Here is a 16,444-nt window from a genome sequence, read left to right as displayed (position 1 = left end):
GTGGATAGCTGTCGCTCCTTCGGTTCATTCTTAGTTGGTTGATTCTTTACCGTATCTGGAAGCCTGGCTGGGGCATTTTGCTTCGAATGTTCGCACCTGGTATGTTTCAGGTTTCTTATGAGAAATACTTTGTAGTCAAAAGCTTGCTCAATTTCGATACTATCCCTTCACTGCAGCTCACTCATGCTCCCCGCGAAAGATATTAGGATGCACCGCTATCCCGAAGCGATGACCAAAGTGCGCTTCATCGCGCCGCTGCGTCTCGCCCATACAGCGCGCCCCACCACTCACTCTCGAACCCCGCCGTGACTTATTTGTTGACGGCACGGCGTTAGAAAGAGTGGTAGTCTCATCTACGTAAGTTAGCGATGCAGCTCCTTTCAGCCATAGGCCCTGGTTCGGCAAATTACAAGGAGATTAAGCCGCCTATCCCATTCAAGGAATGCCATCAACACCCAAATGCGGCAAATGCGCTTTAGGACGAAAGTGATTGCCGAAGGGAGAATGTACCCGTGCCCAGTATATTAGATGTTGCTGAGAGATATGCACCTTGCACCGGCGCAACTACCGACCTCGCACGTGACGGTGCGAGCATTCCGGGTCTACTTCTACGCCATGGGTATAGATAATGGGACTGATTTCAAATAAGTCGCCGTGGTATCGCGTCGTGCGGTTTACTTGGATGTGACTTACTTTTTTTTGTCACGACGTCTCTGGAGTTGCTCGTTCAAATCCCATAGAGTCCGCGACTCGTTCCACATCACAATGAAGTGGTTTCCTCTCCTCCTCCAAGCCGGGCTCGCTCAGGCCGCTATCCGCTTCGGTTGTTCAACAGTCTCTGTGCAACGCCTCGATCCGCTCGTTGAACCTGGCCGCATCCCCTCGTCGCACGTCCACCAGATCGTTGGTGGGGATGCTTTCAATGCGACGATGACGGGAGATATTGGCGAGAAGGGGAGTTGCACTACGTGTGCTTACACTGAGGGTTAGTGAGCTGTGCTTGGTTTTGGGAGTATGGATGGGTGTATGGGTTAAGAAGTACTAACGAGAAGTAGATTTTAGCAACTATTGGACGGCTGTGATGTACTTCAGGCATGAGAACGGGAGCTACAAGAGGGTACCGCAGTATCCAAATGCACAATTGGGGTACGAGGGGCAGAACGCGACGGATATCAAGGGCGGGATGACGATCTACTATACGCAGAAGGACTTTGATACGAATGGGGATCAGTACATCACTGCTTTTCAACCCGTAAGTCGCGCGTGTTCCTGTCGGATACACTGATAAGAAGTCAGCGTGGCTTTCTCAGCTGGTTAAGAAACATAGCTTCAACTAACTCGCGCCTAGGGCTTCCGCATGACAGTCGGCAGTCCCACCATTGACACGCTCGATGGCTCAAAACCCGGCCTCCGATACACCTGCCTCCAAACAATCCTAACCCGCGGCTTCGAGACCCCTGACTTCCCCGACAAGCCCTGCCCCGCGGGCATCATGGCGATCCACCACTTCCCCGCCTGCTGGGACGGCAAGAACCTCGACAGTCCGGACCACCAATCCCACATGTACAGCACCACCAAGGGCGGTTTCCGCGAAGCTGGGCCCTGCCCCGCCTCCCACCCTGTCCGCATGCCGCAGCTCGCGTACGAAACGATGTGGAATACTACGGCGTTCAAGGATATGTGGCCGAAGGATGGCTCGCAGCCGTTTCTGTGGAGTTATATGGATAGTAAGGGATACGGGACGCATGCAGATTACGTGTTTGGGTGGAAGGGGGACAGTTTGCAGAGGGCGATGAATGACAGTTGTATGTTCCATAAGTGTGGGAGTCCGGGGATGCAGGGTGTGCTGAAGACGCAGACGGTGGCGGAGATGAATAAGTGTGCGGTGCAGAATACGGTAGAAGAGAATACGGAGGGGTGGCTGGATGAGCTACCAGGGCAGAAGATGGGAATGGCCTTTAGGGCGTGAGGTTTGGGTGGTGGAGAGGGTGAGGACCTGGTGGGTAGAAAGTCCTGCGCCGCTGCGTAAGTGCTTGGATAGACGGGTAATGCTGTGTGTTTACAATTCGAAATCTAACACTCGTTCTTGACATTGGACACTATCTGGCCCTCGCGATGGTCGTCGACGCATATTCATTGGCTGGGTGGAGGAATGGTACTAGATCAAAGCTACGCCCGGATTAGTCCTGTGGCAAATGCGAGGTGCATATATAGAAAGTACTTGCACATAGTGATCGATCCCGGGTGCACTAGGATTCAATGTGGACCAGCCGCATACTCTTCCCAAGGCCGTACACTCGCTCGGAGTGCGCCGGCACGAAAACGCGTCCACGCGTGTTCGCACCGGGTTTGGAGCACCCGCCTATCGCATTAAGTCCAATTGCAGATAAGAGGACGTTATTGCCCGTGATACGCGTTGAATTGTGGCGAGGGCCATTTTGGTGGGATGCTGGCACGGATGGTAGGTAGTGTTGCAAAAGACCTCGGGAGCGATGAATTGATTACGTGCTCCGTGCGCGCAGCTCCTGCCACATAGGTAGAAAATTCCAGGGGTCAAAACGAAGCATCCTCAACCCACAACCTTCTACGATCCCACCATCAAGGCCGACGACACAGGCAGCTTCGAGAGCGTCGCGTTCACAAGAGAGCCTTCTTCGAAGAATCCTGCTTCGTGAGAGATGCAATGAGGATCCTTTGGGGTGGGCCGGGATTTTGAGTCACGTCCTTTCCGAGGATCACCTGTGGATGAGAGAAGAGACCCAAGATTAAGAAGAATCCTGAATATCTCCGAGTTCAATCTAAGCACTCGGCATCCAAAGTCACGTGAACAGGAACGTACCTAAGTATTTCGCGAAATCCCACGCAACGCGGAAGGCCCCCTGGACATCAAATCAAATCATCGACGGGTCTTCCCGTCTTTTCTACATCTCAGAGCGTTACACCGCAGGTCCATAACTACAGGCACAGACCTCAGCTTCTCTCGGGTCCTTCTGAGAAAGAGAGGCAAGTCTAGCCGAACAGCTCACCGGTCGCGTACCGTCACGGCACCCCACGACTTGCAAACACGAAAGGCTGCTTCAGCTACCCCGCGATTGGGGTGCTGTTTTACCTTCCGTTGCCTTATCGAAGGCGGTCTAGATCTTTGAATAGCAACGAATAGTATATCCGGGCCATGATACGTCGCTGCAGAGGGCGGTCCAGCTGTGCCACCGCCTACGATACGCGGGACTCGAATTCGGTTCCCCTCACCCAAGAACGCGGCGTCGCATCCTCCGGAAACAACACAGCATATCAGCACGCAAATGCCATCGGCATCCTGTCAAAATATCATCTGATGCGTAGCCTTCCGCATGCGGGTGCAGCTCGTGCATCAAAGCTGCACGGCTGCGCCCAGCTTGGAGGCTGACATGCGTTGGGCTACTCCGACGTGTCACCGACAAGGCATCCACGCGGCGTCACAACAGCGGTGACACCCCGGGGCTGTTACACCAAGCTTGATGACGGCCACGTTTCCGTTGGGATCCAACCCGGATACTGAATGCGATGTCCTGGATAGCGGCCGGGTAGCGACGCGCCGTTGGGGTGGTCATGGCATGGCAGGGCCGGGCACGCTAAACCAGCTAGCGCCTAACCCCAACTGGAAGGATCACCGTCTTACCTCACTCTCTCCTCCTTTCTACCGTTTACATAGCGCGCCCTTACTCTTCGTCCGCCGCGCACAATCGACACCCATCTGCGCTCTCCACACTCTGATCCCGCCTTCATCGGAGAGATGGCCGGTCTATCCACCGACGCACCATTGTCGCTCATCCCAACGCCCCACAAAGAGACTGGCAAGGTGAGACAGCGTCCAGGTTGACATTAGACTTCAGGCTGACGAATAACAGAGCGATGAATTCACCATGGATGCATCGCACATGGCCCTCGTCCATAACGTGATCATTCGCGGCTACAATAGCATCTATCAGCAGGCGCCACGCATCCATCAGCATGATGTGCGCGACTTCATTGGCTACTGCCTCGCATGGAATGACATGGTTCTCAACCACCACCACAGCGAGGAGACGATTCTATTTCCGCTGCTCGAGCAGGGAGCCGGTGTTCCAGGCCTAATGGACACCGACAAGGACGAGCATGGTACTGCCAGTCCCGTTCCATGCACCCCATAGGACGGGCTGCTAATCTAACGCAGAGGCCTTCTACGGAGGCATGGGCGAGTTTGCGAAATATCTCGACAAATGTCTGAAAGCGGACGACCCCTCGAAGGCCTTCGACGGAAAGCGTGTCGTCGCTCTCATGAACGCCTTCGGACCCGCTCTCCACTCACACCTCTCCAATGAGCCGCGACATCTCGCATCACTATCCAAGTACCCAAACATCGACACAGCCACGATCCGCGCCAAGACAGAGAAGGACACCATGGATCGCACCAGCCCGGTGTATCTCCTGCCGATGCTGTGGTTCAATCTGGATGCGGAGTTCGAGGACGGCCGCTGGGCAGACTTCCCCGGGCTATCGTGGCCGTTGAAATGGGTCATGGTGAATCTGTTCGGGTGGTGGAGAAGTAACTGGTGGCGCTTCGGAAGCGTCGGTCGGGATGGGAAGCGCGTGCAGCTCTTGGCGCTTCGAGAAGGCTACTAGAGGTGCGCTCGTGCAAAGAATGCCGGCAGCCTAGTTCTTACTTGCACCACTTATGGAACATCTTAGGATGGGTCCAATGACCTGTGCGAGTTTCTGTACGTTCTGAAGATAGAATACCCGTCAGAGATCGCCTTGATTCAGAGTGCGATACTGGTTCATCCTGCAAACCTGCTTCGCGCAATGATAGTCGCACGCATGTAAGGTCTTGGCCCATAGATCTGGACAAGCGCCGCTGGCTGCATGCCCCGCGCCCGGGCTGGGCTGAGGTGTGCTGAGCGCTAGCTAAGTTCAGCTGTATGTAAGACTAAGCTAAACGGAAATGGGGCATTTGCCGAACAGCGGCTTACTAGGCATACAAGAACAGCTGGTAGATCTTCCCGCATTCGGGTCAATAATCGTGTTCTCAACCCTGGGTTCGGTCACCGGCGCACTGTCACCGTGCTAGGAAATGCCTGCCAATTAGACAACTACTGTCGCTGATCGATCTCACACGCTACCAGCCTTCCAGAAACCGAGCCTCAAATCCGAACCCGTGTAGGGGTGCTAGGTCGCCCGGCGCACTGCCATTCGCACGCCTTTGCGTTGGGGATCCGCTTACCTCCCAGTATCGCCTGACATATACAGCTCCTCGTCCACTCGACTCGTCCTTCGAGCCTGTGTATCCCACACCCTTCACCTTACAGCTTCGTCAAGGGTACTTTGGTCGCACGACATGGATCTCCCCCCAAACGAGAATCGTGGGCCCGCAGCAATTGCTGTCTTCTGGACTCTTACCGGTATTGCGGGACTGTTTGTGGGGGGGCGATTCTATGCGCGATGGATTATTCGCGGGATAGGTGTTGATGACTGGATGATACTGTTTACTATGGTGAGTTGCGAGCCTCTCATTCACTAGAAAGACGGTTTTAGAGTTCCTAGTAGCTAACGCGAGGCCTTCTTAGCTACTCTTCGTAATCACCAGCAGCATGGTCACCAACATCGCGCGGCACGAGGGCTTCAGACACCTCATATACGTGCCGATAGAAAACGCGGTGCCCGTCGCGCGCAGTATGCTACTCGCCCAAGTGTTCAACATCTGCGCGTTCGGGACCAGCAAATTCGCCGTGGGGTACCAGCTCCTGCGCGTTCTGCAACGGACGTCCCACTGGCGCAAGGCTTTCATCTGGACGCTGATCACACTTACTCTGATCTATAATGTCATCGAGGCCGTGCTTACTATGTTTCAATGTACTCCTGCGAAGGCGGCTTGGGATCCTATGGTGAAGGGGAAGTGCTGGAGCATGAACACGAAACTTGCGAATATCTACGCAGGTGGAGGTATGTTTTGCGAGAATGGGATCTTCAACAGATCTTGCATACTAACAGTGTTTGCGACTAGTGTATAATGTCGTCACGGATGTTATTCTGGCAGTCATGCCGCTTCCTGTCGTATGGAAGCTCAACATCGGCAAGCAAGATCGAATTAGACTATGCTTGCTGCTGAGCCTCGGTCTTCTGTAAGCCTACCCCTATATCCCCTCCCGCAACCACCGTCTATCCAAGCATGCCTTTACTGACCGCAATCCTTTTAGCGCTGCAATCTGCGGCTCCATCAAACTCAGCTACGCCCACACCCTCCGTAACATCCAAGACCTCACCTGTGCGTTGTCCCCTTCTCTCCCCTCCATCCTCCCACCCATGCATGCATACTAATACCAGATCGCAGGGGGGACCTACGAACTCGACGTCTGGTCCGGCGCCGAGCTCTTCGTCATCGTTGTCTGCTGCAGCATCCCGCCGCTCAACGTCTTCTGGCAGCGCATCAAGCGCGGCAGCCTCTACTCGCGCGGCAGCGCCATTCTGTCTGGAAGCAGCCAGAACAGCAGCGGCGGCGGCAACCCAAAGTCGAAGCGGCACTCCGCGTATGTGCAGGTTACGGGGCCATCGAATGCGGAGAAGGCAACGGATGAGGAGGCCAAGGTCAGCATGGGATCGAGCAGTCGTTCTCGTTCTACTACTGAGAATAGCGCGTCTGAGTTGGAGAGGGGTAATTTGGGCAGGAGTTTGGGGAGGATTGAGGCGGTTACTGAGATTACGATTTCGAGCAAGCCGAGCAATGGGAGTATGAGATAGGTTGCTGCTTTTTTCGTGGTAATGGGGCGTATGGTGGACCTGGGAGGTTATTGTATGCAGCGTATTTGGATTATGATATTAATATATAATCGTTCGAGCTAGTGCCGAGAAATTCAGGCACTTGGTTCACACTCTACCCTTCTGGCTTCGTTAACTTGCCTACTATTGTACATGAAGCGGAAATGAGTTAAAAGACGTTCAAAGTTTCTACATTGGCGAGATATGAGCTAAAGGGCCACGGAATTTGACAGAAGCAGCTACGCCTAAGCCACTATGCACAACCTCTCCAGCCTAGCAAGTCCAAAACCCAAACCCACACATGCACCTCTCTATGCCCCTCAAACCACTCCTCACCTACGCCAACCGTACATCCATAACGCTCTCATAGCTGACCTCATTATACGGCCACGTCTTCACCAGCCGCATGCCCACATCCTCAATAATCTTCCTCCACATCTTCTCGCTCCTCTCCGTGCTCGCAAACGCGGCCATCATGGTCAGATCCATGGCCGCGGCATACGCATTCACCCCGCTCTCCGGCAGCACCATCTCGTCGATCAGCAGGACAGAATCCGAGCTCATCGCGGCCTTGACGTTCAGCAGCAGCTGGCGCACTTTGTGGTCTGGATGGTTGTGCAGCACGCCGCGGAGGAAGTAAAACTTTGCGCCTGTTCGCGACAAGGTTAGCGGTGGAAGGTGAAAGGGTGGGCAGGGGAGGAATGGAGGCTTACCAGTGATAGGCTGCGGCTCAAAGAAGTTGTGCACGCAATTCTCCACCCCCGGCGTATCCAACGCCTTGTCAATACTATGCGGCAAATCCTGCAACACCACCCTTCCCTTTACCCCCGGATATTTCTCCTTAAACTGCCTGCACTGGTGTCCAATCCCGCCGCCCATATTAACATACACCGCCTTGTCTTCCCCAGCATCCCAGCCCTCTACCTCTTTCTCCACGGGATACACACTCAGCCAGCTGAGCTTCGGCTCCCGCCGAAACGCCATGTAGTCGTTGAAATACTTGAGTTCCTCAGGATGGCTCGCAAACCAGGCGAACGCATGCTGGTCCGTGGAGTACGCCTGCTGGAAGGCGGTAGCGAGCTCGGCGGTGGGGTTTGCGTACTGAGTGCAGGCGAGAAAAGACGGGAGGGCTTGGTACTGGGGGCCGATGGTTTGGAAACAGTGCGAGATGCCGGCGAGGCTGACGGGCTCGGCGAGATTGCGGGTCGTTTTGTTCGCGGCGTAGTGGTGTGCGTCGATTTGACGGACGGCACTGATGGCGGCGAGGTAGCTGAGGTAGCGGCCTGTGGGGTGTTAGGAGTTTTAGGAACTTGAGCTCGCGCATTCTCTTTCAAACGTCTGCTCTGGATATACGAACTTAGGAATAACTCCTCCGCACCGGTCTTGCGCGCGATCTCATCAATGGCTACCTCGCCCTCTCGCTCGGCTAGGAAGCGAAACAGCCCAATGTCGAACCCAATCTTCACAGCGGCAGTTTGAAGATGCTATATACGTCTCAGCTTCAAATCGGAACACCCGAGAGTCATGTGATGGGTAGTATGAAAGGGATCTCGGGAGAAGCCGTAGCGTAACGTACCAAATATCCAAACCGATGAACGGTATCATTCGAATCCTCCAACTCGTACGCCAGCTCGTGCAAGCTCACTATCAACTTTCTCCTACCCTCCTCCCCCACCGTCGCGGCTAGCTTCTTAACCTGCTCAACCGACGCGTCCATATGTTCTACTTCAGTTTCGTTTTTCGAAAGTCGAAGTCGAAGTTGGAAAAGTGTCTTCAAAGTCGCAGTGAAAGCTCAAGCAGAGTATTTCCGCCCTGTGTAGCCTACTTACTCCTCGAGCGGGCCTGCTAGATCCAGAGGTAGAGGTATAGCGCCGGACTTTGTTTGGGGCTGAGATGGATGGTGGGGCACTACCGTCAGCTTCCAAGAGCAGCGAACAGCACAGCTTCAGCTCAGCGCTTACAGTGAGCACTATCGCTAAGTGGGCATCCCTCGTATATGCATGGGTGGGCGGAACGTGCAGTTAAGGCTGCAGATGCACCCCGGTCGTCGAGTCCGGTGTAAGCGATAGTCCTCACGTGTGAGATCGTTTCGGGAGAGCTATGCATTCCCTGCGCATACGCGCGCCAGTATCGCACCTCTCGTTCTTATCGAGCACTGATGAGCCAGTAAAATGATGCTTGAAAATCCGCATTAGGCGATACCGATAGGTAAGAAGGACATTCAGACGCCTCGCTCCTCCAACGCCCTGTTCAACACCCGCGCAAACCCGACGACATATTCCTTCCCAATCATAGTATAGTGCGCGCCTCCCACTTCGTGGAACCGAGGCTCCGTCCTACAGAAATGCTTCCACTTGCTGAGATGGTTCTCCAACCAGTCTTCTCGCGACTTCGCCGCGACTCTCAGCGGCCGGGCGTGGAAGACGTCGATCAGCCCTACACTGCCCGAGGGCTCATAGTCGACGGCTAGACTCTGCAAGCTAAACGCCAACTGCGCCCAGTTCGCCAACTTGCGCTCATCTAATCCGAGCTCTGCCATGCGCGCTTCGTCTGCTACTTCGAGCACGGTAGCCATTGCGGACTCTCGGGGTAGTTCTCTAAAACTGTCTTCAATGTCGTCAGCGAATTGCTCGGTGGTGAGGCCCAGGAAGTATGCAAGGTGAAGGAGACACATGTTCCAACTGAGCTGCCGCATGCGCTGCTTGATGTGCGGTGGGAGATTGAAGCTTCCGAGGAACTTCACTTCCTCGCCATCGGCTTCCAGTCGCTTGGCCAACTCGAAAGCAACCATAGATCCATAACTGTAGCCAGCTAGGGCATACGGACCCGTGGGCTGCTTTCGCCTGATTGCCTCGTAATAGGTGCCAATCATATCGGCGAGGTCCGTGAAGTGCGGTTCGCCGTCGAAGCCTCGCGCGCGGAGGGCATAGACTGGCCGATCGGATATTAGGTTCGCAAGACCGAGGAAGACCAAGACCTCCCCCACACCGGGATGCACAAGCCAGAGGGGAGCCTTGCTGCCATGGCTCCGCAGCGTCACCACGGGGTTGTAGCCCGATGCAATGTTCAGCTCGTCCAGGGCTTCGGAGAGAGTACGAGCGGTAGGGTTGTTCATGAGCGTGATCAGTGGGACATCCAGGCAAAGTCGAGTTTCGATGCGGCGCTTGAGGCTGATGAGTGCCATTGAGGTGATGCCCATTTCGAAGATAGACGTGAGAGGTCCCATGGTGCCCGACGGAATATCAAAAGCCTCTTCAAAGTCATCTAGAAGACGGCGTTCAGCTTCGGTAGCAGGCGTGGAGGTGCCGTTCAATATTGAAGGAGATATTAAACTCCTGTGGTGTTCTAGCTCGGATGCAAAGTGCCCATTTTCGAACATAGTTCGCAGTTTCGCTCGAGAAAGCTTCCCAAGAGTTGTCCTCGGAAGCTTAGTCTCGTCCACTACCGCGAAAACGACGGGCTGCGTGCCTGTGGCAGCGATGCTTACACTAGCGATAATATCCCTGATGTGGAGCGCGTCATCGGATATGAGCGGGCTCTTCATCGGAACATATACGACAGCAATCTGCTCAGTACTCGCCCCGGACGCTCGGACCGGGAACACCGTACCGCAAGAAACATGGCCAGCCAAAGCGTGCTCAAGTGATGTCTGCAGACCCGCTGGGCTGATCTTCACTCCGTTGATGTTCATCGTGTCGTCGGCTCTTCCGAGGAGGTTTAGGTTGCCTGCGGGATCGATGCTCGCTTTATCTCCGGTCCTGAACCATCCTCCGGGTCGAAAGGCCTGTGCGGTAGCTTTCTCATTGCGATAGTAGCCACGAAATACGACGTCTCCACGGACCTCGAGGCTGCCAGGCTCGTCGGGTGAAGCTAGTCTAACTCCGTCGTCCACCGTGGCAACCGTCACCCTCATTTCAATTCCTCTCATACACCTTCCAAGAGAGGCAAATGCCCGTTGGTGTTTTATGTCGTATTCCGGACAGTTGAGGCTGAAAATTGCTCCAGCGCATGTCTCCGTCATTCCGAAACCGGGAGTTATGACACTTGAAGGAGCGCCGTGCTCCGAAAAGAGGGTCGAAGCCGCGATGCATGTCTGTACATCATTTGCCTCGCCGCCAGATGCCATCACTCTCAAGTGGTGTAAATCCCAGCGTCCGGGATCATTATCCCCTTTCCGTGTCTGCGAGACCAGTTTGGCAAGGAAGAAGTTTGGTGCAAAGGAGCGAGTCACCTGGTGCCGACTGAGGAGATCGAGGAAGGTCAACGGCGAGGAGACGATATCGGCTGCGTGGACGTGGACCTGGTCAACGCCCAGGTGCATTGCTTGAAGGTGGATCTCGACAAGACTGGCCACATGATCAAGCCCAATCCAGTTCAAGAATGGCTTTTCCTCTGAGAGCTGCCTGACGGAAGCCTTTCCGGCGATGGCTGCGAGTATCTGTACATGATCGAGTTGGACGGCCTTTGCGTTCCCAGTGCTGCCTGAGGTTAACATCAACATCGCGAGTCCGGTGTTGGGCGTTGGCGGCGGGGTTTGGAGGTCCGGAGAAACTGGTGTCGAAAGCAAGGATTCCACTGTATACAGCCTCATGTTGTGATCGCAGTCGAACAGCTTCACAGCCTTGGCTCGCGTAATACATATTGGAGACTCTAGAAGCGAAGAGAGACCTTGGATGTGCTTCCTTCGATGGTCCTCTACATTGCTGAACGGTGAAGAAGGGACGGCGAGAGCGTTCGCGAGGAGTGTCGCCCAGAACCACAGAATGGTATCCCAGTGGTTGTCAAGATGCAGTAGTACTGGCGCTCCAGGTTTGAGGCCGGGCAAACGTAGAAGCACTTGACTGGCCCGGAGTGCTTGGGCGTACAAACTTTCGTAGCTTACCCTAATGGGAGTTGATGTGTTTCCAAGGGGGTAGACGATAAGGCTTCGTTGTGGATATGATACGGAGGCTTCGCGCAGGAGATCTTGAAGACTTGCTGGGGAGAGGAAAGAACCCATCTTCCCTAGTCTGAGGGGCGCACTTTGGTCGCGAGCGGAAGGTACCGGGAGCGGGATAGTGAAATAATAAAGCAAAACGAAGGGAACGAGAAGTTTTGCGTGGTAAAATTAGCGTTAAGGGACGACAGCCGTGTCAGGCGGTATAATTCTCGACGGTGCGCCAACGACGTAGAGCCTTTGCAATACCTCCCGCACTCCATTATCTCTTTCGACCCCCACAGCTGGATACCCTCCCTTAGCTGAGCTCTGCATCCTCGGACTCCTTAATTCGATACACCGTGTTGCCTTCTGATAGCCCATAGTCTAGCCAAGCGCCGGTGAACGCATGCTGACTGGCTGATAACGTCGACCTCGTATCCGCGCGATTATGCTGTGTGGCACAGCCCCTGCTGACAGCCGACCTGGTTTTGGGGTTGCACAGCGTTAAACGATATGTAGCCGAGACATGATGTCAGCCTATAGTATAAGCTTCCTTCGAGGTTTTCGCATCATCTTTTACTAATTGAGGTCACTTTACCGAGCCAGCTTTCGAAGCATAGCCTGGCGCGGGAACGGGCCGACGTCTGATTGTAGATTTTGACATGCAAGCTAGCATCCGGCATTGCCGTCACTGATGCTCCTGGTGGAACTTGCGTTGGCGCAATTGTTGCTCTTGATTTCTCAGCAGTGCTCTTTTGTCGTCCCAGCGTATACGTACCTCGAGCGAAAACTCGCGCGGCGCCTTCTACTGTTAGCAATGACCCTCAATCCGCGAATCGTTGAGCTAGCAGCCACAATAAGCGACTCTGTCGCGAAACTGCAACAGGTCCTTTCGCAAGAAGATGTCCCCTCTCCCTCATTCGCCGCTCCATACACCCCACTCCCATCGGGCGCGCTAACCCACCAAGACGCTGCATTGGACGCTGCGTCAGAGCTCTACGACCTCCTGCTCGATCCGCTCAGCCTGTTGTTCCAATATGGCGGCGTAAGCATCCATGAACTTCGTTGGCATTTCGGAGCTGATCCAGTGATAGCATAACAACATGGCTACCTTGCAGGCGATCAGTCGCCTCAATATTGCGAGTCTGGTCCCGCTCAACGGCTGTGTTTCGTATGAGGAGATCGCTCGGGCGGCGGGCATGAACGCGTCGGTGATTCAACGCTTGCTTCGACATGGAATGACGAGGCATATCTTCTGCGAACCTGAGCCGGGAATGGTGGGACACACGACTGCGTCTAGATTCCTGCTTGAACCGCATATGAGTGAGTGGATGAGTGTGGGTAGCGAGGAGATGTGGCCAGCCGCATGCAAGGTACTTTCTCGTTGCTTACCTGGTAACCAAAGTTAACAGGCGGCCGTAGATGGTAGATGCCTTCCAAAAGTGGCCGGACTCTCAGGAACCAAATGAAACGGTGAGAAGCTCGTCGGACTATGCACTTGTAGATTGTTCGCGGCTGATGAAACAAGGCATACGCTCTTGCGAATGGAACCACCGAATCAGCATACCAGATTATCGGAAAAGACCCCGTTCGCGCGAGTCGGTTCGCTGGCGCTATGAATGCGTACACTTCTGGACCTGGATTTGATGTGTCACACATACTCGACCATTACGACTGGGCTTCGCTCGGTTCAGCGCAGGTTGTAGACATCGGTGGCGCAAGAGGACATGTAGCCATGGCGCTAGCCGAGCGTTTCGAGGGCCTCAGTATTGTCGTGCAGGATATGGAAAAAGTGGTAGAGGGTGCTGACGAACAGGTTCCTGCAACGCTCAAGGACCGCGTAAGTTTCGCCGCGCATGACCTTTTTGCTCCGCAGGACTTGAAAGCGAATGTGTTCTACCTGCGATGGATCTTGCATAATTGGTCCGATAAATATTGCGTTCGCATCCTTAGGTCGCTGATTCCAGCACTGCGGCCTGATACCAGGATTCTTATCCAAGACGGTATCATGCCGGAGCCGGGTACTGTGGCAAGATGGAAAGAGAAAGACTTGAGGTAAGCGGTCAGAAGGCGTTCCCGGCAGAAGGGTGCTGACGAGCGCGAAAATTAGGTCAGCCGACCTGAATATGGCTGCGATCTTCAATGCTCGTGAGAGGTCCATGGCGGAGTGGAGATCGTTGCTCAGAGAAGCAGATGATCGTTTTGAGTTGAGAGACGTAGTTCTCCCTCCCGGCTCAGCTCTGGCAAACATTGATGTGCGCTGGAATGACGGGCGCGATCAGGAGACGGTTGTGAAGGCTCATTAGAGCCACGGCAGGCAACGTGCGCCGATGAAGGGTGGCAATGTCCCTAGCTAGTATCGTGCCTGCACAACGGTGCTTCGTCTGAAACCTTTGGAAGAAACACACTTGTGCCCGCGCATAATTGACAAATGGTGATTTGTGCAAGTACCTCGGGTCAGAATGGACTGAACCGAACAAAACTCCTCACCTACAGCTACTTTTCTGCTTCATCCGCATTCACGACCTTCATCCATGCAGGCCTATCCTCTTCAAAAACAGAATGCCCTGGCTCGGGCAATTGATCGAACAACCCAGCCTTCAGGATGATCTTTGGAAAGCCAGGGACCAGCGATGCCACAGGGCTACGTCCGTAAGTACAATGTCCGCACTCTCAGCATACAAGTGACTAACCTTCCACAGTTGCCGCAGAACTGCCGCGTGATGGCATTTCCGCTCTTGGTGTTTGCATCCGTGTAATTCTTCAACGCGCCGCTGGGATCCTGGATGTCGACTTCCGAATGGTCGAGCATGAAGACGATGGAGCACATGCTGGAACCCGCTCGTTTGCAGTTGGAGCTGGACGCGTGAGTCGTCTGCATAGCAACGTAATCAGATAGCCATACCAGTAGCAGATGCCGGACTTCACAGGCAGTGCCGGGATTGAGACCTTGATGCTGTTGCAGTTGCAGTGTCCTTCGGCCACCATGATGACTCGGCTGCGAGCGATGAGCGTTGGCGTACTAAGACTCGTGGAGGCTTCGTCAGACTGGTCTGGACGGAAATGAGCGCACCGAGAGCTGTGGTATGTATCGAGGCGCTAGACGAGCGGTCTGTTGCGAACCTAAGCTTTGGTTGAGGTCGGATCGGGATGGAGGAAGAGTTAGATTACGAGGATTCTGGCGCGGAAGGAATAAGGAAGGCGCAACCTCGGTCGCTCTCATAATCCTCGGCATTTGAGCAACTCCAAACTGTGGATTACCAACTCTCCGCGTGTCTGAGTGGTGGCCTTAACGACTCCACACCTTCTCCGGGAATGGTGCGGGACGACTTTTTATCTCCATATCTCCGAAGACTGACAAACGAAGCAACACGTCAGAGCCAGGCACTCCAGGCCTGATGGTCCGCATTTTGACGACCGAGGAGAGAAACATCGCAAGATTCCCTAGGTAGACTGGATGGAAGACGAGAGAAAGGGGGAGCCTTAAGTAGGGCGAGGTTAGTGTAGGCTTGTCTGGATCGGGCCTAGCGCGCCACGCGGGTACTCTGCGGGGAAAATCGCGTCCTCTTTCCACGTGGGCAGAACAACCACAACACAACTGCGCCGACGTGACGTATTGCCTCGAATCTCCTGCGCATATTAAAGCCGTATTGGATCTCTTCACCTTCTCCATACCTCCTCTTCCGCGAAAGCGATCTGAACGGTACTCTGAAGGACCCAAATCTCTGTCGCACGACACTTTCCACAATAACTCCACAATGGTAACCACCATCTCTCCCCTCCTGTCTCTCCCCCTAACACACCCATAGACGCGCGACTCCACATTCACGCACCTCCACCTCCACCATTCCCACCACGCCGACCACCTCGAAGACTTTACCAACCGCACCTCCTCGACCCTCGCGCCCGAAGAAATATACATCCCTCCGCACCTGCAGCCCCTCAACCCCGAAGACGAAGACGACGTCGTGCCCGACCAGCACGCCGCCTTCGGCATACAGCGCGCGACGCAGGGCAAGCGCGAGATCAGCTGGCGGGATCTCGGGCTGGAGGAGCTGGTGCGCAGGGCGCCGGGGGAGCGGATGGGCGAGTTGGACACGACGGGCGCGAGAGAAGGGACGGGCGTGGGTGGGCATGTGGCGAGGACGGCGGGGCGGGAGGAGCCGGTGCGGTTGGCCCTGCGGAGGAGGCCCGGCGCTGCTGCTGGGGGTGCGGGCGCGGGGATGGCGAGCGCGGCCGGTCAGACACATGGCGGGGGTGGGGGCGCTGGGAATGGGCTGCCGCGGTGAAGGGTCGCCCGAGGAGAGTAAGCATTAATGATATTGGGATTGCAGTGAGGGTGGATAGGACTGCACGTCCCGCCCGTCCAACTAAGGGCGCTATTGCCACATAGAAGATCCCCAGGGTAGACCAATCAGTCTAATGATGAGAGCAAAGTGTGTGGCGGCAGAGGAGAACATGGGAGAGTCGACGACACGGTCTGGCTTCGAGAAGTCCAGTCTAGCGCTATGAAGATTACATTCCAGTGCTACGAAGGGTTCAGTCTAGTTGCTACAGAGAGTCCAATCTGGCGTCACGATCGACTTGGAAACACACAGGAGAGGCAAGCCACATGAAAAGAAGCATAAAGAAACAAATGACAATCTCACACCATCTCCGCCATGAACTCCACGCTACAACAGATACCCGAACCGATTCCCGGACCACGAGACGAGAGCCCGATGTCTGCTCCATGTCCTGTTAAACGTAAGCCGC

The 16,444-nt window shown here is 54.8% G+C and overlaps 7 protein-coding genes across 7 annotated transcripts; 5 read left to right on the top strand and 2 right to left on the bottom strand.

The window, feature by feature from the left end:
* Positions 1-930: 930 nt before the first annotated feature.
* Positions 931-1,969, top strand: BU26DRAFT_421057 (uncharacterized protein; the record flags this gene model as incomplete). The annotated part of the gene is made up of 3 exons (XM_033823388.1): positions 931-985; positions 1,053-1,252; positions 1,349-1,969. 3 exons carry the CDS (start codon positions 931-933, stop codon positions 1,967-1,969), a joined length of 876 nt encoding a protein of 291 aa, XP_033687372.1.
* A 1,711-nt stretch (positions 1,970-3,680) lies between these two features.
* BU26DRAFT_517008 (uncharacterized protein) lies at positions 3,681-5,010 on the top strand. The gene is made up of 3 exons (XM_033828465.1): positions 3,681-3,838; positions 3,888-4,137; positions 4,193-5,010. Exons 1-3 carry the CDS (start codon positions 3,773-3,775, stop codon positions 4,639-4,641), a joined length of 765 nt encoding a protein of 254 aa, XP_033687371.1. The 5' UTR covers positions 3,681-3,772; the 3' UTR covers positions 4,642-5,010.
* Positions 5,011-5,303: 293 nt separating this feature from the next.
* On the top strand, positions 5,304-6,753 carry BU26DRAFT_479982 (uncharacterized protein; the record flags this gene model as incomplete). Its single annotated transcript, XM_033825685.1, is given in 5 exon segments — positions 5,304-5,509; positions 5,583-5,958; positions 6,020-6,130; positions 6,143-6,280; positions 6,347-6,753. The coding sequence occupies 5 exon segments, from the start codon at positions 5,354-5,356 to the stop codon at positions 6,751-6,753; spliced, it is 1,188 nt and encodes a 395-aa protein (XP_033687370.1). The 5' UTR covers positions 5,304-5,353.
* Positions 6,754-7,107: 354 nt separating this feature from the next.
* BU26DRAFT_502845 (acetyl-CoA synthetase-like protein) lies at positions 7,108-11,770 on the bottom strand (the record flags this gene model as incomplete). The annotated part of the gene is made up of 6 exons (XM_033826663.1): positions 7,108-7,421; positions 7,485-8,054; positions 8,129-8,255; positions 8,348-8,542; positions 8,601-8,679; positions 9,039-11,770. The coding sequence occupies 6 exons, from the start codon at positions 11,768-11,770 to the stop codon at positions 7,108-7,110; spliced, it is 4,017 nt and encodes a 1,338-aa protein (XP_033687369.1).
* A 736-nt stretch (positions 11,771-12,506) lies between these two features.
* BU26DRAFT_529484 (S-adenosyl-L-methionine-dependent methyltransferase) lies at positions 12,507-13,995 on the top strand (the record flags this gene model as incomplete). The annotated part of the gene is made up of 5 exons (XM_033830904.1): positions 12,507-12,734; positions 12,784-13,062; positions 13,112-13,162; positions 13,218-13,744; positions 13,800-13,995. The coding sequence occupies 5 exons, from the start codon at positions 12,507-12,509 to the stop codon at positions 13,993-13,995; spliced, it is 1,281 nt and encodes a 426-aa protein (XP_033687368.1).
* Positions 13,996-14,062: 67 nt separating this feature from the next.
* BU26DRAFT_255994 (uncharacterized protein) lies at positions 14,063-14,803 on the bottom strand. The gene is made up of 3 exons (XM_033821199.1): positions 14,595-14,803; positions 14,383-14,547; positions 14,063-14,333 (listed from the first exon to the last, which is right to left on the bottom strand). The coding sequence occupies exons 1-3, from the start codon at positions 14,675-14,677 to the stop codon at positions 14,186-14,188; spliced, it is 396 nt and encodes a 131-aa protein (XP_033687367.1). The 5' UTR covers positions 14,678-14,803; the 3' UTR covers positions 14,063-14,185.
* A 431-nt stretch (positions 14,804-15,234) lies between these two features.
* On the top strand, positions 15,235-16,435 carry BU26DRAFT_479974 (Apc13p-domain-containing protein). The gene is made up of 2 exons (XM_033825684.1): positions 15,235-15,450; positions 15,499-16,435. The coding sequence occupies exons 1-2, from the start codon at positions 15,448-15,450 to the stop codon at positions 15,976-15,978; spliced, it is 483 nt and encodes a 160-aa protein (XP_033687366.1). The 5' UTR covers positions 15,235-15,447; the 3' UTR covers positions 15,979-16,435.
* Positions 16,436-16,444: the final 9 nt, after the last annotated feature.

Source organism: Trematosphaeria pertusa (genome assembly GCF_010094035.1).
Source record: "Trematosphaeria pertusa strain CBS 122368 unplaced genomic scaffold BU26scaffold_4, whole genome shotgun sequence".
NCBI classification, from domain to species: domain Eukaryota; kingdom Fungi; phylum Ascomycota; class Dothideomycetes; order Pleosporales; family Trematosphaeriaceae; genus Trematosphaeria; species Trematosphaeria pertusa.
The sequence above is the reverse complement of the archived record's forward strand: the minus strand, read 5'-3'. Positions and strand labels throughout refer to the sequence as shown.